The sequence below is a fragment of the Phyllobates terribilis genome, unplaced genomic scaffold (genome assembly GCF_046119375.1).
Source record: "Phyllobates terribilis strain yellow unplaced genomic scaffold, ASM4611937v1 Scaffold_3__8_contigs__length_932513732, whole genome shotgun sequence".
NCBI classification, from domain to species: domain Eukaryota; kingdom Metazoa; phylum Chordata; class Amphibia; order Anura; family Dendrobatidae; genus Phyllobates; species Phyllobates terribilis.
This window is the reverse complement of record NW_027362763.1, coordinates 289,029,411-289,053,768: the sequence shown is the minus strand read 5'-3', so window position 1 is coordinate 289,053,768 and position 24,358 is coordinate 289,029,411. Positions and strand designations below refer to the sequence as shown.

General features: G+C 47.9%; 1 protein-coding gene across 1 annotated transcript in view; it reads right to left on the bottom strand.

Annotated features, from left to right (window-relative positions):
- Positions 1-12,060, bottom strand: part of SEC62 (SEC62 homolog, preprotein translocation factor) — a 33,599-nt gene extending 21,539 nt beyond the window's left edge. The window contains exon 1 of the mRNA XM_073674864.1: positions 11,909-12,060. Coding sequence (XP_073530965.1) covers positions 11,909-11,944 — 36 coding nt within the window. The 5' untranslated portion in view covers positions 11,945-12,060. The remainder of the gene's footprint in view (positions 1-11,908) is intronic.
- Positions 12,061-24,358: the final 12,298 nt, after the last annotated feature.

Genomic DNA, 24,358 nt, shown 5'->3' with positions numbered 1-24,358 from the left:
TCACTCAGCCACAGTCAGATGAATGGGGGACATCAGGAGCGGTGCGAATCCACCTGAATACCTCAACTCCAGAATACATTATTAAAAACATTCACTCAAAACATAAAAAGTGGCCCCATAATATTACATTAACGTTAGAGCACACGCCAAATCTTGTACAGAGAAACCAGCGCTTTCTATTCTGGTGCTGCAGCCATTTATGAAAAATGACAAGTTTGGCAATACTGGCCAGGGCGCTGGAGTCAGAGTATGAATAAGATGGAACGACTCCAACAATATAGAAATTGGTTCAGTAGTTCGGTGCAGGATGTGCTGTAAATGTTTCCATAAGAATTTGGGAAAGTTATGAAATGTCCTATAAATGTCTGTTCTGTTCTTGATCTAAGGAACTCCGCTTTTAGTTGAGATGAATCTGTGCTGCACTTTATGTACACGCTCAGTAGTGAGGCAGTGCTGCACTTTATGTACACGCTCAGTAGTGAGGCAGGGCTGCACTTTATGTACATGCTCAGTAGTGAGGCAGTGCTGCACTTTATGTACACGCTCAGTAGTGAGGCAGGGCTGCACTTTATGTACACGCTCAGTAGTGAGGCAGGGCTGCACTTTATGTACACGCTCAGTAGTGAGGCAGGGCTGCACTTTATGTACACGCTCAGTAGTGAGGCAGTGCTGCCCTTTATGTACACGCTCAGTAGTGAGGCAGGGCTGCACTTTATGTACACGCTCAGTAGTGAGGCAGGGCTGCACTTTATGTACACGCTCAGTAGTGAGGCAGGGCTGCACTTTATGTACACGCTCAGTAGTGAGGCAGTGCTGCACTTTATGTACACGCTCAGTAGTGAGGCAGTGCTGCACTTTATGTACACGCTCAGTAGTGATGTAGTGCTGCACTTTATGTACACGCTCAGTAGTGAGGCAGTGCTGCACTTTATGTACACGCTCAGTAGTGAGGCAGGGCTGCACTTTATGTACACGCTCAGTAGTGAGGCAGGGCTGCACTTTATGTACACGTTCAGTAGTGAGGCAGGGCTGCACTTTATGTACACGCTCAGTAGTGAGGCAGTGCTGCACTTTATGTACACGCTCAGTAGTGAGGCAGGGCTGCACTTTATGTACACGCTCAGTAGTGAGGCAGGGCTGCACTTTATGTACACGCTCAGTAGTGAGGCAGGGCTGCACTTTATGTACACGCTCAGTAGTGAGGCAGTGCTGCACTTTATGTACACGCTCAGTAGTGAGGCAGTGCTGCACTTTATGTACACGCTCAGTAGTGAGGCAGGGCTGCACTTTATGTACACGTTCAGTAGTGAGGCAGTGCTGCACTTTATGTACACGCTCAGTAGTGAGGCAGTGCTGCACTTTATGTACACGCTCAGTAGTGAGGCAGTGCTGCACTTTATGTACAGGCTCAGTAGTGAGGTAGTGCTGCACTTTATGTACACGCTCAGTAGTGAGGCAGTGCTGCACTTTATGTACACGCTCAGTAGTGAGGCAGTGCTGCACTTTATGTACACGCTCAGTAGTGAGGCAGTGCTGCTCTTTATGTACACGCTCAGTAGTGAGGCAGTGCTGCACTTTATGTACACGCTCAGTAGTGAGGCAGGGCTGCACTTTATGTACACGCTCAGTAGTGAGGCAGGGCTGCACTTTATGTACACGCTCAGTAGTGAGGCAGGGCTGCACTTTATGTACACGCTCAGTAGTGAGGCAGTGCTGCACTTTATGTACACGCTCAGTAGTGAGGCAGTGCTGCACTTTATGTACACGCTCAGTAGTGAGGCAGGGCTGCACTTTATGTACACGTTCAGTAGTGAGGCAGTGCTGCACTTTATGTACACGCTCAGTAGTGAGGCAGTGCTGCACTTTATGTACACGCTCAGTAGTGAGGCAGTGCTGCACTTTATGTACACGTTCAGTAGTGAGGCAGTGCTGCACTTTATGTACACGCTCAGTAGTGAGGCAGTGCTGCACTTTATGTACACGCTCAGTAGTGAGGCAGTGCTGCACTTTATGTACACGCTCAGTAGTGAGGCAGTGCTGTGGAGTCGGGAGTCAGGGAAATTGAGGAGTCGGAGTTAGTGGTTTGGCTTACCGACTCCACAGCCCTGATACTGGCTATTATTAAAGAAGAACAGTCTTCAGGTAAATAGTAGCCGGCTTTTCCTATTACTTTATTTCCCTGCTCCCCTAAATATTTAGTTTTTTCCTATAGGTGAAAAAACGCTGAAAGTGACATGCTCTATTTTCCTAAAAAAAATGCAAGGCACAAAATCCTGAACAAAAAAACCATGATGTGTGAACAGAGAATTCTGTTTTCTCACAGACTTTGCTGGTACTTCAAAAGGCAGCTGAAAATTTGCATAAAAATCTGCTGAAAAAAACATGACGTGTAAACATAGCATTAAGATTGTAACAATTTTTAATTTTTTTCAATTTACAAAACTTATTTTTTTTTGGGACCTATTCGGTTTTTAAGTGATTTTGGAGGACCTATATATTGGAAAAGTGATGCCATTTTAAAAACAGCACCCCTCAACATATTCAGAACTGCTGCCAGGTAGTTTATTAACCCTTCAGGTGCTTTTCAGGAATTAATGCACAGTGCGGCACGGCATAGCCGGCAGGCCGTGAATTGCAATGGCAAACAACAAGACCACACAATCATGATCTCAGGGTGCCAATGGGGTTAAAGAGATAGCCCTCAAACTGTTAACCATCTAGATGTTGTAGGCACTATTGAGAGCAGCATCTAAGGCAGGGATGGGGAACCTCGGGGCATTTACAGCCCTTGATGACCTTTTCTCCAGCCCCTGGGCAGATTGCAGGGACCACAGTGCTTGGGCTGGCAGCTGTGTTTTGATGGCCACCGGCCTTTTCATTTCTTCTTGCTCTGTGACCGGGTGTACGCAGTGTTCACTACTGAACACTGAGGTGCGTGCAATTAAAGATTACGTCCTGACACCAGTGCCAGCGTCAGGATGTACTTTGTGGGCAGAGTTAGTGCACAATTTGTACGGCCCCCGAAGGATGGTATAGATATCCAAAGAAAGAAGGTTCCTCACCCCTGATCTAAGGGATTAAACGGCCATGGTTGGTGGCAGCACCAATCGTGACTGATACAGCAGGGCGTCAGCTATAGTGTACAGCTAGCAGCTCCTGCATTTTCACTCATCGGGGGGGATGCTATTCTCTTATATCTCAGGGTAGTTTTAAGTCGTATTAGTGGTCACTAAGGGGTTAAAAAGACCCATCTCTGGAGCTGTGGGGTGGATTTATAACAAAATAGAAAAAAAAAACATTGAGGGGAAAAGCAGGAATAAAATAAGAGCAAGAAAAGGTCACTTGAGCAGGTGACTGGTCCTCTAACGTCGATATATGCTGCTACCTGTAAGGACATAACACCTGGGCATGGCTGTAGCCCCTCAGTGCCAGTCATCATTCTGTGCGCTACACATAGAGCAGGAGTTAATGGCAGGCCTATAATACCGCACAGACACACGGTTTCCTATGTATGCCGAATATAAGCCAAACATCTGGCTGCTGCGGTGATTTACCACTAGCTGCCAAGTATTACCATCCCCTAAAAATGTAATGATGGTCTGTGATTTTTATGTGAAATTTTGTAAATTGACATAAAGGTGTTGGTTAGAGACCACAAGGAACTGATATTTTCCATGGAAAAGCTGAAAGTAAAAATAGATTGTCAAAAAAATGTTCCTGTGAAAACAGCAGACATTAAAGCTATGGCCATGACCTGCACAGCCCACTGCATCGCAAAACAACAAACTTTGCAATAGGCTGTAATTAAAAACCTCATAAAGTTTAGTTTCTACAGCTCCTTTACAGACCTATGAGTCTCTATGGTAACCAACAATAAACAGTCTGATTCTAGAGCTGAACTCCCTTTTCTCTGTCCTTCACTTTTTGTTACTCCATCAGACGTACAGTACAGACCAAAAGTTTGGACACACCTTCTCATTTAAAGATTTTTCTGTATTTTCATGACTTTGAAAATTGTACATTCACACTGAAGGCATCAAACCTATGAATTAACACATGTGGAATTATATACTTAACAAAAAAGTGTGAAACAACTGAAAATATGTCTTATATTCTAGGTTCTTCAAAGTAGCCGCCTTTTGCTTTGATGACTGCTTTGCACACTCTTGGCATTCTCTTGATGAGCTTCAAGAGGTAGTCACGGAAATGGTCTTCCAACAATCTTGAAGGAGTTCCCAGAGATGCTTAGCACTTGTTGGCCCTTTTGCCTTTACTCTGCGGTCCAGCTCACCCCAAACCATCTCGATTGGGTTCAGGTCTGGTGACTGTGGAGGCCAGGTCATCTGGCGTAGCACCCCATCACTCTCCTTCTTGGTCAAATAGCCCTTACACAGCCTGGAGGTGTGTTTGGGGTCATTGTCCTGTTGAAAAATAAATGATGGTCCAACTAAACGCAAACCAGATGGAATAGCATGCCGCTGCAAGATGCTGTGGTAGCCATGCTGGTTCAGTATGCCTTCAATTTTGAATAAATCTCCAACAGTGTCACCAGCAAAGCCCCCCCACACCATCACACCTCCTCCTCTATGCTTCACGGTGGGAACCAGGCATGTAGAGTCCATCCGTTCACCTTTTCTGCGTCGCACAAAGACACGGTGGTTGGAAACAAAGATCTCAAATTTGGACTCATTAGACCAAAGCACAGATTTCCACTGGTCCAATGTCCATTCCTTGTGTTCTTTAGCCCAAACAAGTCTCTTCTGCTTGTTGCCTGTCCGCAGCTATTTTACCATGAAGGCCTGCTGCACAAAGTCTCCTCTTAACAGTTGTTGTAGAGAGATGTCTGCTGCTAGAACTCTGTGTGGCATTGACCTGGTCTCTAATCTGAGCTGCTGTTAACCTGCGATTTCTGAGGCTGGTGACTCGGATAAACTTATCCTCAGAAGCAGAGGTGACTCTTGGTCTTCATTCCTGGGGCGGTCCTCATGTGAGCCAGTTTCTTTGTAGCACTTGATGGTTTTTGCAACTGCACTTGGGGACACTTTCAAAGTTTGCCGAATTTTTCAGACTGACTGACCTTCATTTCTTAAAGTAATGATGGCCACTCGTTTTTCTCTACTTAGAATTTGTATTATGACAAGAAAAAAGCAGCTAACAGTCTATTCAGTAGAACTATCAGCTGTGTATCCACCAGACTTCTGCACAACACAACTGAGGGTCCCAACCCCATTTATAAGGCAAGAAATCCCACTTATTAAACCTGACAGGGCACACCTGTGAAGTGAAAACCATTTCTGGTGAAGACCTCTTGAAGCTCATCAAGAGAATGCCAAGAGAGTGCAAAGCAGTCATCAAAGCAAAAGATGGCTACTTTGAAGAACCTAGAATATAAGACATATTTTCAGTTGTTTCACACTTTTTTGTTAAGTATATAATTCCACATGTGTTAATTCATAGTTTTGATGCCTTCAGTGTGAATGTACAATTTTCAAAGTCATGAAAATACAGAAAAATCTTTAAATGAGAAGGTGTGTCCAAACTTTTGGTCAGTACGCCTACCGTATGGTACAAATGAAAGGTCTATAGCTGCAAGATTAGATTATGCAGGTTTGTTTATTGTCTGTTACCATGGAGACACATCGGTCTGTTCAGGAGCTGTAGATGCAGAATGATAGGAGCTAGGAAACTGAATACATTTTTCGATCTAGAGAGGAAATGAAACAAAACCAAGTTGTTGTAAAGCTGGACACAGCCAGGAGATATACTTAGATCGCTCTGTCATGGCATATTTACATTGCTGCTTTCCTGGCTTGTAGTTTTGTAGATATTCTGAAAGCTGCAAAAAAAATAAGTCTACAGGAACTATCAAAATGTATCCGGTTAAATTACAACAAATGGCCGAGCAAACTGATTTAAAGTGGTTAGCCACTACTTTTATATGATGACCAACTATCCATAGGACAGGTCATCGATATCAAATGGGTGGGGGTCTGACAGCTGATCAGCTGCTGTCACCTCCGCTGGCGGCTGTATGTCAACAATATACACAAGTCAGTACACTATTTAGTGGTTGCTGCCCAGCACTGCAGATAAGCTAGTACTGAATATGACAGGTGTCGGACCCCGAGCGAGCTGACGTTTAAGAGTATAGGTCAATATTATAAATGTAGTGGAGAACCTTTTTATATATTTGTTCTGAAGTATGGTAGTGGGCTGCAGCGGTTGGGCTGTGTGCACACTGCATCCTAACCTCCTGTCAGAGGTATATCGCCAAAGTTTTTAATTTGCAAGATGTAATTAAGTGGGATACAAGGCACGTCAGACTGAGGGTTTCCTCTGCTTTCAGGCCAGAGAATCTGCTCATCCAAACCAGCTCTTTACTAGACTTCTTTCTGTTCCCTACAAGCGACACTTCAGCAAAAAACCCCTTCATCATGTATACTACTATGAACGCAGAGGTTTATCCATGATCTAGATTAGGGGTGCACACCCTTTTTTGGTCCCTGGGCCACATTGCGGTACTGAACCAATCCGTGGGTCGCACTAGAAATTAAAGGGGTATTACCTTCTGTGACATATCAAAAGTATATACAATAAATGTCAAATTCTACTTACAGGACTCCTACCTCAACAAATCGGCACTGTAAGGGTATGGTCACTTGAGTTTTTCATGAGGATTTAGAAATAGATTCTGCTCCTAAATCCACATAAAAACAGCATTAAATACTCTTTGAATAACTTTCAGACTGAATTGGATCGGATAGTTCACAAAGTGCTGTTTTTTCATGTTATTTTGAACATTTCATAGTAAAACTAATAGAAAGCTTATTTAAAAAATAATTGAAGCATTTTTTATATGGATTTGCAGTAAAAATCCTCTTCTAAATCCTATTAAAAAACTGTGACAGGCACCAAAGAGAAAGAGGTGATGCATGCACATAATGCACATAGCTCTCTACAACAGAACATGGGTTTTTTGATAAAGCCTAATGATTCAGAACTCCCATAAATTACAGTGAAAGGAGACACAGACACAGTAGGCCACCTGTGTAATTCACATGCTCCTTTCTGGAGCCAAACGGGTTAAGAGATCCCATTCTCCTGATGTAAGAGGCATCCGGAGATGTCTACACATGGCACATTAGTACTTGCCAGTCCCTGATCCTCAGCTGCTGCCACTACTATTCTGCATGTGGCTGCCCACATATACCGTATTTTTCGGACTATAAGATACACTTTTTTCCTCCAAAATTTTGGAGGAAGGTGGGGGGTGCGTCATATATATATATATATATATATACAGTGCCTACAAGTAGTATTCAACCCCCTGCAGATTTAGCTGGTTGACACATGCGGAATTAACTTGGCATTGTGACATTTGTACTGTAGATCAGCCTGGAAGTGGGAAATGCACTGCAGCAAATTTTGTTTTTGTTTTTTTAAAAACGTTAAAAGTTAATTCAGAGTGTCATTTATTATTCAACCCCTCAAACCACAAGAATTCTGTTTGGTCCCCCTAAAGTATTAAGAAGTAGTTCAGGCACCAAGAATAATGAGCTTCACATGTGTGGATTAAAGATCTCTTTTGCCAGCCTTTTCTGACTATTTAAGACCCTCCCCAAACTTGTGAACAGCACTCAGACATGGTCAACATGGGAAAGACAAAGGAGCATTCCAAGGCCATCAGAGACACGATTGTGGAGGGTCACAAGGCTGGCAAGGGGTACAAAACCCTTTCCAAGGAGTTGGGCCTACCTGTCTCCACTGTTGGGAGCATCATCCGTAAGTGGAAGGCTTATGGAACTACTGTTAGCCTTCCACGGCCAGGACAGCCTTTGAAAGTGTCCTCCCGTGCCGAGGCCAGGCTTGTCCGAAGAGTCAAGGCTAACCCAAGGACAACAAGGAAGGAGCTCCGGGAAGATCTCATGGCAGTGGGGACATTGGTTTCAGTCAATACCATAAGTAACGTACTCCACCGCAATGGTCTCCGTTCCAGACGAGCCCGTAAGGTACCTTTACTTTCAAAGCGTCATGTCAAGGCTCGTCTACAGTTTGCTCATGATCACTTGGAGGACTCTGAGACAGACTGGTTCAAGGTTCTATGGTCTGATGAGACCAAGATCGAGATCTTTGGTGCCAACCACACACGTGACGTTTGGAGACTGGATGGCACTGCATACAACCCCAAGAATACCATCCCTACAGTCAAGCATGGTGGTGGCAGCATCATGCTGTGGGGCTGTTTCTCAGCCAAGGGGCCTGGCCATCTGGTCCGCATCCATGGGAAGATGAATAGCACAGCCTACCTGGAGATTTTGGCCAAGAACCTCCGCTCCTCCATCAAGGATCTTAAGATGGGTCGTAATTTCATCTTCCAACAAGACAACGACCCAAAGCACACAGCCAAGAAAACCAAGGCCTGGTTCAAGAGGGAAAAAGTCAAGGTGTTGGAGTGGCCTAGTCAGTCTCCTGACCTTAACCCAATTGAAAACTTGTGGAAGGAGCTCAAGAATAAAGTCCACATGAGACACCCAAAGAACCTAGATAACTTGGAGAAGATCTGCATGGAGGAGTGGGCCAAGATAACTCCACAGACCTGTGCCGGCCTGATCAGGTCTTATAAAAGACGATTATTAGCTGTAATTGCAAACAAGGGTTATTCCACAAAATATTAAACATAGGGGTTGTATAATAATTGACCCACACTTTTATGTTTAAAATTTAATAAAATTCAACTGAGCAACATAACTTTTTGGTTTGTAAGATTTATGCTTCTGTTCATAAAACCTACTCTCGTTTGCAGTTTGAAGGCTCTAACTTATTTGCATCTTATCAAACCAGCTAAATCTGCAGGGGGTTGAATATATATATATATATATATATATATATATATATATATATATATATATATATATATATATATATATATATATATATATATATAGTGGCTCAGTGGTTAGCACTGCAGCCTTGCAGCGCTGGGGTCCTGGGTTCAAATCCCACCAAGGACAACATCTGCAAGGAGTTTGCATGTTCTCCCTGTGTTTGTGTGGGTTTCCTCCGGGTTCTCTGGTTTCCTCCCACACTCCAAAAGACATACTGATAGGGAATGTAGATTGTGAGCCCCGATGGGGACAGTGATGATAATGTCTGTAAAAATTGTCTGAATTGTAAAGCGCTGCGGAATATGTTGGCGCTATATAAAAAATAAAAAGAAGAAAGATACACACACACACTGTGGGTGGTGTGGGGGGAGCTGCAGCAGCGGAGGAGCGGGTCACAGGAGGCAGAAGCTCGCTGATGCATCCTACACTGTACCCACTGCTAAAGAAAATGAATATTCACTGCTCCCCACGCCTTCATCCCTGTGTGTTTGTGGCCCCCCTCATCCTGGTATGTATGTGGCCCCCCTCATCCTGGTATGTATATGGCCCCCCTCATCCCTCTTCCTGGTATGCTTGGAACCCCCTGATCCCCATCACGCTGCACACAAAAAAAATTCAACAATTATACTCACCTCCTCTCTCCTCCAGCGCTGCGTCCTGCTCTGCTGCCGACAGGGATCTCAGTTTGAGCTGCGCATGGCGTTACTGCCATGCGCCCTCACACTGTGATATGCTGTGCTGGAATAGTCACTACTCCCCACGCCGGGACTGTGTGCGTGGGGAGCAGTGACCATTCATTCTCCCTAATAGCGCGTACACTGTACCCGCAGCGTGGCTCCTGCACTGGCCGGCGGTCTGTGTGCCCGCTATTAAAGTGCATGAATATTCACTACAACCCATGGGAGTGAATATATCATCAATATAATATTAGAGGGGTCTGGATTCCTGGCACCTGCATTGATCCGCTCATTGAAGGCACATTCTCGTGTGGACGAGCTGTGCAGCTTCTCAACTCAGCACATCCAGCATCGGAAACATCTGATCGGTGGGGGTGCCGGTACTCGCATCCTCACCAATCAGATATTGATGACATATCCTAAGTATAGGCCATAAATATAAGTGTCCTTGACAACCCCTTTAATTAAGCAATGACATTTATTCATACATTTCCTAGAAGAAAAACTGAGGAATAGCACAAAACAGAGTTAAAGGAAAAGATTCTGCGACATTAGTTTATTATGGGGGAAGTCCATTAATTACTAAAACAGGGGAGCAGACAGGTCCTCTGCCCTGAGGTCAATGGTGAGATCAGGAAGGTGGTAGCCAGGACTCAGCCCAGGACAGTGGATTACTATGCTATTATTAGTGTGTATCGGAGGAGTATAGAGGGATTTGTGATAGAATTACTTTTTTCTTGATAGCTCTTCCATCAAGTAGCAGGACCAACGGACAGGATACACAAAACAGATCTCATTATAGGGCCAATATGATCTGTTAATAGATGAATACAGATCAGTCACAGATCCTTTAGCAGCAGAAACCCTAACACAAATGTGAAGAGTCTTCAGGGATTTTGGCAGGTGCTTCCTTGTCTCCTGTGCTCACAGCTGTGCCATCTATAGAAATTCCCATAGAAAACCAATGAGATTACAGGAATAACCAGTAAGGCTGTGTGCCCACGTAGCATTTTTCAAGCGTATATGCTGCGGAATTTCCGCAGCGTAAACGCTTGAAAAACGCATGTATATCCGCACCCCATGGTCCCCAATGGGATTCCGCAAGTTCTATGCACATGCTGCGGATTTTTCCGCAGCGTTTATGCCGCGTTCAAAAATCCGCAGCATGTCATTTAATTTTGCGTTTCCGCAAGCGGAATTGCCTTTGTCCAATGCATAAAAAACGCAAGGCAATTCCGCATGTGGAAAACGCGTGATAAATGCACGAAAAATGCGCGATAAACGCGTGCGGAATTCCGCATGCGTTTTTCCGGGAGAGGACTTGCATTTATGCAGCAGAAATTTTCTGCTTCATAAATGCAACGTGGGCACATAGCCTTAGACAAACCAGTCACATGACCATATTGGGAAACTTCCATCAGCTGCAGTAGATACCCCTAGACAGCAGTGACTCCATCACCCATAACCATCCCCCATACGGGGGGCACAGAGACCCCCCCCACCATTCCCCCATACGGGGGCACAGAGACCCCACCCACCATTCCCCCATACGGGGGGCACAGAGACCCCCCCCACCATTCCCCCATACGGGGGGCACAGAGACCCCCCCCACCATTCCCCCATACGGGGGGCACAGAGACCCCACCCACCATCATTCCCCCATACAGGGGCACAGAGACCCCCCCCACCATCATTCCCCCATACAGGGGCACAGAGACCCCCCCACCACCATTCCCCCATACGGGGGCACAGAGACCCCCCCACCACCATTCCCCCATACGGGGGCACAGAGACCCCCCCACCACCATTCCCCCATACGGGGGCACAGAGACCCCCCCACCACCATTCCCCCATACGGGGGCACAGAGACCCCCCCACCACCATTCCCCCATACGGGGGCACAGAGACCCCCCAACATCATTCCCCCATGCAGGGGCACAGAGACCCCCCACACAGGGGCACAGAGACCCCCCACCATTATCCCCCATGGGGGGGGCACAGAGCCCCCCCACCATTATCCCCCATGGGGGGGGCACAGAGCCCCCCACCACCATCCCCCATGCGGGGGCACAGAGACCCCCCCACCATCATCATCCCCCATGGGGGGGCACAGATATTGAGGCTCCTCCAGATGTCTCCGTGCACACTGCTCGTACTGATCTCAGCGGTTATATAAACTCTTCCCAGAGGTGTCATCCCCCTCCCTGAGCCGGGCCTCCTGCTGTGTCCGCCATAGTACAGGAGGGGCAGGGACCCCACACTGCCGGGCCCTCTCTCTGCGCTCCCCCCAGCCCGGAGCACCAGGGACACCACGCACAGCCGAGCACTGCCCCGGATAATGGTTACCTGGATCCGCTTCTTGTGTCTCCTCCGCTCCGCCATGTCTGCCCCGGCCTGTCTGGTGACGTGGAGGGGGCGGGTCTAAGAGGCGTGCGCGGCCACTGGGGGCAGAGAGCGCGTCCCCGGGGCTCCGGTGTGAGGGGGCAGGACGGACACGGCGGCGGGTGTTTCCTCCGCCTGCCTGGACATGAGCGCCCCTAGCGGCAGGACGTGGCTGCAGTGCGCCGCCGCTGCCATATCGCCCTGTGCTGCGGATAGGAAGCCTTTCCTCTTGGGGCCATACCACACAATTAACCCTTTCTCAGTTTTTCTGTTCTGGGGACATAAACTATCATTTCTGCAGTCAGTGAGTGTGGCCGCTGCGCCCACATTGTTATTATGTGTCTGGGGGCTACACAGTGTAGTGGAAGTGAATGGGGTCAGATTGGGGCCCGAAGGAAGCCCAGTAAGCGGCCACACGGGGTCCAGCTGGTGCCGTCCATTATGTTGCCAGTGTAGTGTCCTGCGAGTTGCATTGTGACCCCGTGCACTGTGCTGTCATGTAGCTGTGGTTTACGGTGACATTTGGCCCGGAGGCCCGTGTTGTGACCCCGGCCTAATCTAGCACCTGTAAGTGATATCCTCCCATTGGCCATTGTGCAGCTGCCCCTATATGAATACTATGCCCCTATATGAATACTATGCACAGGAAACAAGTCGCTCTGATGATCCAATGGTTGACCCGCTTTTCACGTGGTGACCGCTGCAGGCAATCTGTAGATGCTCATAAATTAAGAGCATGAAGAACACCGGCACGTGAGCGCTAGGTCTCCAGGGAGAAGATGAGACCAGGGGTGGATTAAGAGTAGCAAGGGCCCCGGGCAGTTTAGAAGGCGAGGGCTGCCCCCCCCCCCCCCATCTATACACAGCGGGAGGCCGCACGTAGCCATCTATACACAGCAGGAGGCCGTACGTAGCCATCTATACACAGCAGGAGGCCGTACGTAGCCATCTATACACAGCAGGAGGCCGCACGTAGCCATCTATACACAGCAGGAGGCCGTACGTAGCCATCTATACACAGCGGGAGGCCGCACGTAGCCATCTATACACAGCAGGAGGCCACACGTAGCCATCTATACACAGCAGGAGGCCGTACGTAGCCATCTATACACAGCAGGAGGCCGCACGCAGCCATCTATACACAGCAGGAGGCCGCAGGTAGCCATCTATACACAGCAGGAGGCCGCACGTAGCCATCTATACACAGCAGGAGGCCGCACGTAGCCATCTATACACAGCGGGAGGCCACACGTAGCCATCTATACACAGCAGGAGGCCGCACGTAGCCATTTATACACAGCAGGAGGCAGCACGTAGCCATCTATACACAGCGGGAGACCGCACGTAGCCATCTATATACAGCGGGAGGCTGCACGTAGCCATCTATACACAGCGGGAGGCCGCACGTAGCCATCTATACACAGCAGGAGGCCGCACATAGCCATCTATACACAGCAGGAGTCCGCACGTAGCCATCTATACACAGCGGGAGGCCGCACGTAGCCATCTATACACAGCAGGAGGCCGCACGTAGCCATCTATACACAGCGGGAGACCGCACGTAGCCATCTATATACAGCGGGAGGCTGCACGTAGCCATCTATACACAGCGGGAGGCCGCACATAACCATCTATACACAGCAGGAGTCCGCACGTAGCCATCTATACACAGCAGGAGTCCGCACGTAGCCATCTATACACAGCAGGAGGCCGCATGTAGCCATTTATACACAGCAGGAGGCCGCACGTAGCCATCTATACACAGCAGGAGGCCGCACATAGCCATCTATACACAGCGGGAGGCCGCACGTAGCCATCTATATACAGCGGGAGGCCGCACGTAGCCATCTATACACAGCAGGAGCCCGCACGTAGCCATCTATACACAGCAGGGGGGCGCACATAGCCATCTATACACAGCAGGGGGGCGCACATAGCCATCTATACACAGCAGGAGGCCGCACATAGCCATCTATACACAGCAGGAGGCCGCACGTAGCCATCTATACACAGCAGGAGGCCGCACGGCGCCATCTATACACAACGGGAGGCCGCACGCAGTCACGCACACACACAAACATATACAGACATATACATACATGCATAAACACATTTGAAACACAAAAATACATATAAACAGACATCACACAATGATATCTGCCTGCACACACACACACACACACACACTCACACAATCACTCACACACACACACACACTCACCATCCCCCGGCTCGGCTCCAGTCCTCCAGCTCCTCTCCGGTGCAGCAGTGCAGCGCGCACTGCGTGACGCGTCACACTATCAGAGATGGCCGAGCACAGGGCTGTGTCTCCTAGCAGTGACGCGGCCGGGCCAGCACACAGAGAAGTTAACAGGTGCAGTGCTGGCCCGGCCGAAGAAGAAGTAGCGGCCGTGCGCCGCTGCTGGGGGAGCGGTCCGGGGGCCCCCCACGCCTCTGACTGCCGGTATTTGCCGCGGCGCCACACATATAATGAGGGCAATCTGGCCATGGAGCCCCGGGGCCCCGGGCTGTAGCCCAGATTGCCCTTGTTATAATCCGCCTATGGATGAGACTATAACACTTTTGTAGGTTCTTAATGTTTGTAGCTGTCTCTCATTTTGCTTGGATATCGCCTTAATATTTGTGCTCACTTTATGTCGGCTCCATTTTCCCCCAAATTGCAGGGGATCCTTGACCTAACCCCGCCTCAGCACTTATGATTTATTTGCACTGCTTGCACGGTAAAGGGATTGTCCAACCTGCAAAGTTTTTTTCGTAAGGTAAGAAATGTTCTAAAATAAAAGTATTCTCACTGGTTGTAACATTGTGTCTCCAGCCAGTGACGTAGCGGGAGCGTCAGGTGCCATGGGAAGGGCAAACACTAACCCATGGACAGTTAGCACTCTGAGACAGAGATTGGTCTGGAGACCACATGGGCCATGTCATGAAGAGGCCTCCATGAGAGAACGTCACACCCGTCCTACTCCTGGGATTATGGTGTGTGTTGGCATAATGTACAGAAGCTGGACCTCTCTATTCTTCATCCCAGGGCACACTGACCGTTCGGCATTACATTGATGTGGTCATGGGAACAGTGGTACGGCCATTTCTCCAAAGTGTCATACTAGTGTCTTTCAGCATGACAACACCAGGCCGCATGTTGCTTATGCCACTATGAGCAGCCTGCATGGCCTAAACGTTCTACCATGGCCTGCAGCGTCTCCAGACTTGTCTCCCATCGAGCACATCTTGATGATTTGCATGGCCAAGTGCATTCATTGTGGCAGAACATTCCCCAGACAACCATTAAGCAAGTTATTGTAACAACCGCTAAAGAATACACTACAAACTTATCTCTCTCACCCACAAAGCTCTCCACAGTTCTGCACTGCCCTATATCTCATCCCTTATCTCTGTCTATCACCCTACCCGTTCTTCAACTGATCTAAGGGCCCCGTCACACTAAGCGATGCAGCAGCGATCCCGACAACGATACGACCTGTCAGGGATCGTTGCTGCATCGCTAATACATCGCTGGTGAGCTGTCAAACAGGCAGGCTCACCAGCGATCAGGGGAGCAGCGATATCGTGGAAAGAATCGTTCCACGATGTCCTGCTCCCGTTACCAGCCTGCTGCAAGCAGGAGCAGGCTGGTAACTATGGTAAACATCGGGTTACTAAGCGCGCGTGTGCCCCTAGTAACCCGCTGTTTACCATGGATACCACTCTGCTACGGTGCGCGGGAGCCTCCGTGCACCGTAGCAGAGTGGTATCCATGGTAAACAGCGGGTTACTAAGTGCGCGCGTGCCCCTAGTAACCCGATGTTTACCATAGTTACCAGCCAGATCGTTGGTCCCGCTGGTCACACACAGCGATGTGTGCTGGCCAGCGGGAGGCTAACGACCAAAAAATGGTCCAGGACACTTTGCAACGATCAGCGACCTCACAGCAGGGGCCTGATCGCTGCAAAGTGTCACACACAGCGACATCGCTGGTGAGGTCGCTGGTGAGTCACCAAAACCGTGACTCAGCAGCGATATCGCTAGCGATATCGCTATGTGAGACGGGGGCTTAAGACTAACAATCTCCATAATCCGAACCTCCCACTTCCGTGCACTAGTTTTCTGGAATACACTACCACAGACGATCCGACTAATACCTTGCCCCCACATTCTTAACGTGTTTTAAAACCACTTCTCATTAGACAGAAATATAACCTCACTTCACCAATCTAACTCTTCCCTGTTCCTTTTTTCTAAATTTTTCTCAGAACCTGGTCCCTCTTATTCATTTGTGTCCACTTCCTCCTTGCACCCAATAGCACTTGGTCACTGTCCATAGACAGATACTGGCTGGTGATCGGATCATGCAGCTTATTTAAAATGCCCCATTTATAATGATTGTTGGAACATACTGTACATGGCAAGCACTTTCTACTTATTGTCTCTCCCCTGTTTCTTTATAGATTGTAAGCTTGTGAGCACGGCCCTCACTCCTCCTGTAACTGTTGAAATGTGATGTCTTTATTGTTTGTACATGTTCTCACTTAAAGAAGTTATCCACTACTTTCACATTGATGCCCTATCCGTAGGAAAGCGCATCAATGTATGATCGTCCGGGGTCCCGCTGCCGGCTGGAAGTGCTTACCTGCGGTGCTTGGCCGTCCATCTGTAGTGTCCGCCGTGGGGTACTGCACATCCGCCTCCCATTAAATTGAATGGTAGGTGGATGTGCAGTAACAAGCTCCAGTCACTACAACTTGAGGGCCAAGTGCCGCAGGTAAGGACTGCTGGCCGCCGCCGCCAGCACCGATAACAGCTGATCGGCGGGGGTGCTGCATGTGGGACCCCGGCCGATCATATATTGATACCCTATCCTACAGATACGGCATCAGTGTGAAAGTAGTGGATAACCCCTTTAATTGTAAAGTGCTGCGGAATATGTTGGCGCTATAGAAATAAAAATTATTATTATTACTAACCTCATTAAAAGTAGCCAAGGTGTGTAAGTGTGTATTTCTGAGCGTGTTGCTCATACATGACATGAGTAGAGATGTTTTGAAATTTTTTTAATCATTTGCATATCATTATCATGTCTATCGATCCTGTGGTTTCCATAATTTCACAACTTTTCTTCTTGTTGCAATGTTGAGGAGTGTATAATGTTAATGTATTTTTTTTTTTTTTACAAGGGGACACTTAAATTTGTGACCGCTTTCAGACCAGGTCTATGTCTCTCGTCTCCCAAAGTTACAAGTTAGAGAGTATGCACAGAGCTGCGGGAGAACATAATGCAGTGCACATGATTCATTAGCTGCCCATCTTCTGCCACTGTCTATGTATAGCAGAGAAACCAATGACAAACCCGTCTCTTCCACTTCACACTGCATAGGAACTGGCAGCAGCAACCAAGATGGCGCAGCAGCTGCTGGCTGCTTTACTCTTTCACTCAATGGCATGTGGGCACTTGCTGCACCAAAATGCCTTTTCTGGAAAAAGTGCACTTGCTGGCACCACTCACTGAATTAGAGGTCCTCCTAGACAATTTGACAGTGGGGGTAGAGGTGGGGTTCGATATTTTGCACCTTATAGAATTTATCGGCCACCCTCATAATACACCATTGGCTACAGCACAGACAAGAAGCAGTTTCCTGTGGATAAGGAAACGATGATGTCCTTTTCTTTGGTCACCTGACTCCTGCAGGCCTCGCCAATTAGGTAACTGAAGAATGGGATGTCATCACTTCCTATCCCGCTGGAGACCACCTGATCAGCCTACGATAGAGGGGGACTAGTGCCGGTAAGTATACTTTCTTTTATTATTTTAGAACCTTCCCTGCCTTTTCACAAAGATAATCCTTTACAATTAAAGAGGTTGTTCACTATTTTAACATTGATGGCCCATCCTTACAATAGGTCATTAATGTCTGATTGGTGGGGGTGCGACACCCGGCACCCCCGCCGATCAGCTGTCCTCGGTCCTGGCAGCGGCTGGAAGTGCTCAGTTATGGAGGTGCTCTGTCTATTGATAGTGGCTGCAGTTGGTACTGCACATCAGCCCCCTATTGACTTGAACAGGGAATGGATGTGCAGCACCCGGCACACCCCCACCGATCACACATTGATGACCTATCCCAAGGATAGGTCATCAGTGTTAAAGTCATGGACAACCTCTTTAAGTCCACACTCAACAGATGTTTTCCACCTCTCGTCTCACCACAGAAAATCTCCATGTATTACATATGAATTCTACTACAGATTCACCTGTGATTTCTCTCCTGCTTCCGCCTATTCCACAAAAGAATGGACATGCTGCAGATTTGGAAACCTATTTTTCTGCATGGAAAATGTCCACACGTGGATGAGATTTGTAAAATCCCTTTCACTTATCTTATACTGTAGTGTGCAAATGTGACCACATTACAGCTCAGTAGTTGGATTACGGGATTACAATGTTCCACTATTTATTTTTCAGTAAATGTCGATAAATCTGATCTTTTTTTGGGTTGCAGATTTAATTTCCTCTTTTTCTAACAGTGATGCTTAACCGTCGCCTGGGCCAACAAGATATATTTACCCTGATCCAGCAGCTGTAAATGAATGACGTGATTGGGAAGGACTGACATACAACATGACAGCTAAAGTACAAGGCCACAGATGAGGTCATTCATACAGCAAGAGATTAAGTGGTTGTGAGATTAATGTGCAGCATAGATAGTCTGACTGTGATTATTTCATTGCAGATGAAAGCTAGTTCATAATTGATGCCCCAATACATTATGCAGTTGAGTAATGCAAATAGAGCTTGATCTATAGCACAACCTTTACAGGGTTATTTCCAAAACATCAAGTTATGCTCTGTCTACAGGATAAGGGACAGGGCCGGCTCCAGGTTTTTGTGTGCCCTGGGCAAAAGAGTTTCAGTGGGCCCCTTTAACACATTCCACGATTCATGATGCACAGATACAGCCGAGAAATATATATATATAGTACAATGCAAAGATTTCACTTCTTACATTACATGAGCGATATCTATTGTAAATTCTACAATAGCTCAGAAACTGGCGAATTCTCTCAACGCACAGGGCAGACCGGACAGTATAGTCCTCCATACAGTATTATGGGCCCCATATATTACTCCATGCAGAATAATGAACCCCATATAATGCTCCATACAGAATACTGACCCCCATATAACGCTCCATACAGAATACTGGCCCCCTTATAACGCTCCATACGGAATACTGACCACCATATAACGCTCCATGCAGAATACTGGCCCCCTTCTAACGCTCCATACAGAATACTGACCCTCATATAACGCTCCATACAGAATACTGGCCCCCTTCTGACGCTCCATACGGAATACTGGCTCCGTTATAACACTCCATACAGAATACTGGCCCCCTTATAACGCTCCATACAGAATACTGGCCCCCTTATAATGCTCCATACAGAATACTGGCCCCCATATAACGCTCCATACAGAATACTGGCCCCCTTCTAATGCTCCATACAGAATACTGGCCCCCTTATAATGCTCCATACAGAATACTGGCCCCCATATAATGCTCCATACAGAATAATAATAATAATCTTTATTTATATAGCGCCAACATATTCCGCAGCGCTTAACAAGTCACAGGTTCATATACAACAGTCATAAGTAACATAGCTAAAGATAATACAATAATTACAACAAAAATAATGACGACCCTGCTCGTAAGAGCTTACAATCTACAATGAGGTGGGGGTGACACAAAGTACAATGGCTTATTTACCATGATGGTCTGGCCATGTTGAGGGGAGGAGGGATAGATAAAGGCTGCAGGAGCTCATCACCAGCCAGTATCTGTAGTGCTTTTGGGTTCAGTGGAGACTTATGTTTAGAGAAATAAGTGATGGGCTATAAGAAGTTAAAAGGACTTTGATTAGGGAAGGTGATAGGCCGCCTTAAACAGGTGTGTTTTTAGGGAGCGCCTAAAACTGTGTAAGTTGTGGTTCATCTTAATTTCTTGGGGTAGAGCATTCCAAAGAATAGGTGCAGCTCGGGAGAAGTCTTGAAGCCGGGAGTGGGAGGTTTGGATTAGTGCGGATGTTAGTCGAAAGTCGCTTGCGGAGCTTAGAGAACAGGTAGGCCGATAAACAGAAATGAGGGAAGAGATGTAGGGGGGTGCCACACTGTGGAGAGCTTTGTGGGTGAGAACAAGCAATTTAAATTGGATCCTATAATTCATGGGCAGCCAGTGCAATGACTGCCACAGAGCAGAGGAGTCTGAATAACGGTTAGCCAAGTAGATGACCCTGGCTGCAGCATTAAGGATGGACTGGAGAGGGGAAAGTCGAGTGAGGGGGAGGCCAATTAATAGAGTTACAGTAGTCAAGGCGGGAGTGGATCAGGGCAACAGTGAGAGTTTTTGTTGTTTCCAAGGTGAGAAAGGGGCGGATTTTAGAGATGTTCTTCAGGTGCAAGCGACAAGAGCGGGCAAGAGATTGTATATGGAAGGTGAAGGAAAGATTGGTGAATACATACTGGCCTCCATATAATGCTCAATACAAAATACTGGCCCCCATATAATGCTCCATACAGAATACTGGCCCCCATATAATGCCCCATGCCTCCTGGGCCCCCATATAATGCCCCATGCCTCCCGGGCCCGCATATAATGCCCCATGCCTCTTGGGCCCCCATAAAAATGCCCCATGCCTCCTGGGCCCCCATGTAATTCCCCATGCAGGTGCCCCATATAATGCCTCCATGCATAAGAAAAAAAAAAAAAATCAAATACTCACCTGTTGCCGCTGCTGTCATCCCTGCCGCTGCTCTGGACTCCTCAGCTGCGCTGTCGTCTTCCCGCTCTGCGCTGTGACTGCTCAGTAGAGGGCGCGGTGGAAAAACGTCATCGCGCCCTCTGACCTGAGACGTCACAGTGCAGCAGCCGCGGAAGACACAGGACCTGCTGCGGAGGCACACGGAGAGGTAAGTATTGGGCCGGACCCCTGAGCAAGCGGGGTGGGTGCTGGCACCGCTCTCCTCCGCTCACGGATCCCATAGCGCGCCGGGGTGCGCTATGGGATAACTTTGATTACTGAGAGTCTAACAGCTGTGACTCTGTATGACTCATCCCCCTCTTCAAATCTTGACCCAGCTGTTCTGCTTCTCCCCCTTGCCAGGGACTTTGCAGTGTCTAGAATTGTAGTTCTAATGCTGACTCATGCATGGAAAAGAGTCTTCCTGTGTATACAAAGTGCTAAACAATATGATGATTGTGCGGCACCCCAGGAGTCCGGATGCCACATTGGCATTGCCTCCCTCACAGGGGGTGATGCCATGCCTAGAAGCAAGGTAACACCAGGATCCAACACATTTCCTGGCACCAGACCAGAAGGGTGAGCTCTAACCTGGTTTCAGGTGAGCTTCCCCTTTAAATTGGAGCCTGAAGGCGAGGTTTAGAAAAGTCAGTTGCAGTGAGAAAAGGGAGTTGGAGACAGGAAAGCGAGGGAAACTTGGGGAAGGGAGCTGTGACCAAGCTTGTCCTAGAGAAAAGCGCAAGAAACTGGACACCAGAGTCTGTGGTTGTTCGGCTACTAAAGTCCCGACAGCTAAATCTGGAGGGCAGGAGACTGCAGGTCTCCTGGCCCCACCAAACGCCCGGCAGCTCAGTAGCATACTAGGGCTCGGAGCAGCCTTGAAGGAGCGACACCTGAAAAGGGCTCGAGCTGCCTGCCATACGGGCGAGGAATAAACGATTGCTCAAGAGCGAGGGCCACATCATAGCTTTAAGCAGCAGGGCCAAAGAGGATTGCGCAGAGGGAAGGCCTACAACCCCACCTGGCGAAGTGGATCCCCATATTGCTTCTAGGCCGCCCAGATCTCCAACACCAGCTATTACCCGCGCACCGGTCTGCACTGTCAAACCTCAAGTAAAGGTAGAGGAAACCGCCATTCTTGTGTTGTCTGGTCATTATCTGCACCCTCAGCCCTGCACTACACTGTCCCTGCCGACAGCATCTACCTTTTCAAATCACCATATACTGCCCTTTAGCTTAGCTCTGCCCGTGGAGAGCTGAACTATCTTTGCTGCGTCACCATCAGCCCCAGTGGATCTGCACCACAGCGGCGGCCCCATATAGCCGCATACCACGGGTGGCGTCACAAACATTATCCCCAAATCTTTATTTCCCCAATTGACTGTTCTTTATTTGACCGCCCTGGGCCACGGACTGGGTCACTGCCACCGTGACTACCCTAATACAGGACCGGCCCAGCTACCGAGTACCCCACGGCCCCAGGGGGCGCGTCAATTGCAATGTAGTAAGAAGATAAACATTTTGATTAGAAGTGCTTCTTTAAAGGGAATATGTCGCCAGGTTTTTCCTATCTCATTTGAGAACAGCATAATATAGGAAAAGAGATCCTGATTCCAACACTGTATCACTTAGATTACTCGGTGCAGCAGTTGTGACATAATCAGGGTTTTTAGATGTAGCAGAGCTCAGAAAACTAACCCCGCCCACACCACAGATTCCTGTGTACATTGTTTATTGACAGTGAGTTGTAGTCTAGGCTGGGATAATCTCCTGGAGATAAAACCTTCATTGTAAGTAAACAACAGCACACAGCGAAAAAAAGTGACACATAGTTGAAACCTGTGTTTCCAGAACGTCCCTCCTGATGGCACTATGGAGGGCATCCTTCTTATCCTTACAGGGACAGGAAACGCGAGCGGGTAAAAGCCCCCTCCCACCCACACCCATACCCCTCAGTGTTTTTCCTGTCCCAGGGGCGGGAGAAGAAGCAGGAGTGAAAACCTCAAGATGAAGGAGGTTACCTGGCGGACTCGGGGGGGGGTCCAACCTCTCCTTCCCCCTGTCAAGCAGTCCAGGGCCGACAACCCCCAAAGGGGGGTTCCTCAGCCATGTTCCAGTCTCGAACTGCTTCCCTCCCAGTGGCGGCTATCGGCTCACGTGCCTGTCGGTGAGACGCCACTCATCCTGGAGAGCGGGCTGCGGAAATGAAGCACACTTCTGGTGACGTCATCGGGAGGCGCGCACAACACACACTTCCGGGTCCCGCCATGCGTTCCAAGGTGGAACGCAAGGTGATTGAGACAAGAAGACAAGGTAGTATAAAAGCTTACCTTTTGTCTGTGGGGGCACTGCTGTCAGTTGCTAATCATGGAGGACACAGGTCGCTTTGAGGCCCCTATGGATCAATCCCCAGTACTTGTGAGTAACACATAGTGGGGGGAGTACTGGGATTGTCTAAAGACTAAAATATATACACATTATGTTAAACCTAGGAAAAAACAGCACCTGCCTCTGTGGTATCTGTATCCAGTAAAGGAAAAGCATCTGGGAAAACCCGAAGATGCGCTATTTGCAATAAAAAATTAACTGACTCTAGCGGTAAACACCTATCTGAGAAAAAAATCATTAAAGGGAATCTGTCACTCCTTTGGAGTTATCTGACCTGTAATATGGGCATACAGGTTATAAAAATGTAAATCTATACTTACCTGTATGGCCCATATTACAGGTCTGATTGCAGAGAAATCTCTTTTTATTCAATCCGTTTTTCTAGGCTTGGCGTCTGGGGGACGCCAAGAAATGCCCGCCTATATGTTAAATTTAAATATTCCCCCCCTCCCCTGCACGTGCAGTATAGAGCTGAACATCCCGCGCATGCGCAATGCGCCTATAGCTGAAGGCGCTTTTTTTTTCTCCCTGCGCTAGTTTACTTGTGTGCTCCAGTGAGCAGGCGCCGGGAGTCACTGCGACTTCCTCTCCAGTGACCTCCGGCGTGCGCAACAATGAGGTTTGGTCCCCACTTCCTCCCGGATAGCAGGATCTACCTTACTATCTGAGATGAGGTTGATGATCAGAGAGGAGGTTCAGGCCTCTATATCTAATCTTGTACCTGCACCTAAACCCAACCCGGTCCTCGTGCCAAGAGACCAAGATGGGAGATGGAGCTGAGCTATGAAGAAGATATACATTCTTTTCCCTCAGATCAGGAATAAGAAAGGGAGATTACGTCTGAAACCCCAGAGGTGGGCATGAGATATCTCTTCTCGTCAGATGACACAGACAGGCTCTTAAGAGCCGTAAAAAGCACCATGCAGGTGGTAGAAATTCAGAAATCCCAAATCTGTCCAGGATGAGATATTCGGGGTCCTGAGGTCCCAGAGGCATAGAATCTTCCTAGTAAATAATCATATTCGGGCCATGATTTTGGAGGAATGGGAAGAGGTGGAGAAAAGATTGGTAATACCCTGTAACTTCAGACTCCGGCTTCCATTTGAACCCGAAGACATAAAAACTTGGGAAGAAATTCCAAATATGGATGTTCTGGAGGGAAAAGTAGCCAAGAAGACATCCATTCCCTTTGAAGACTCCTCAAGCCTTAAAGAC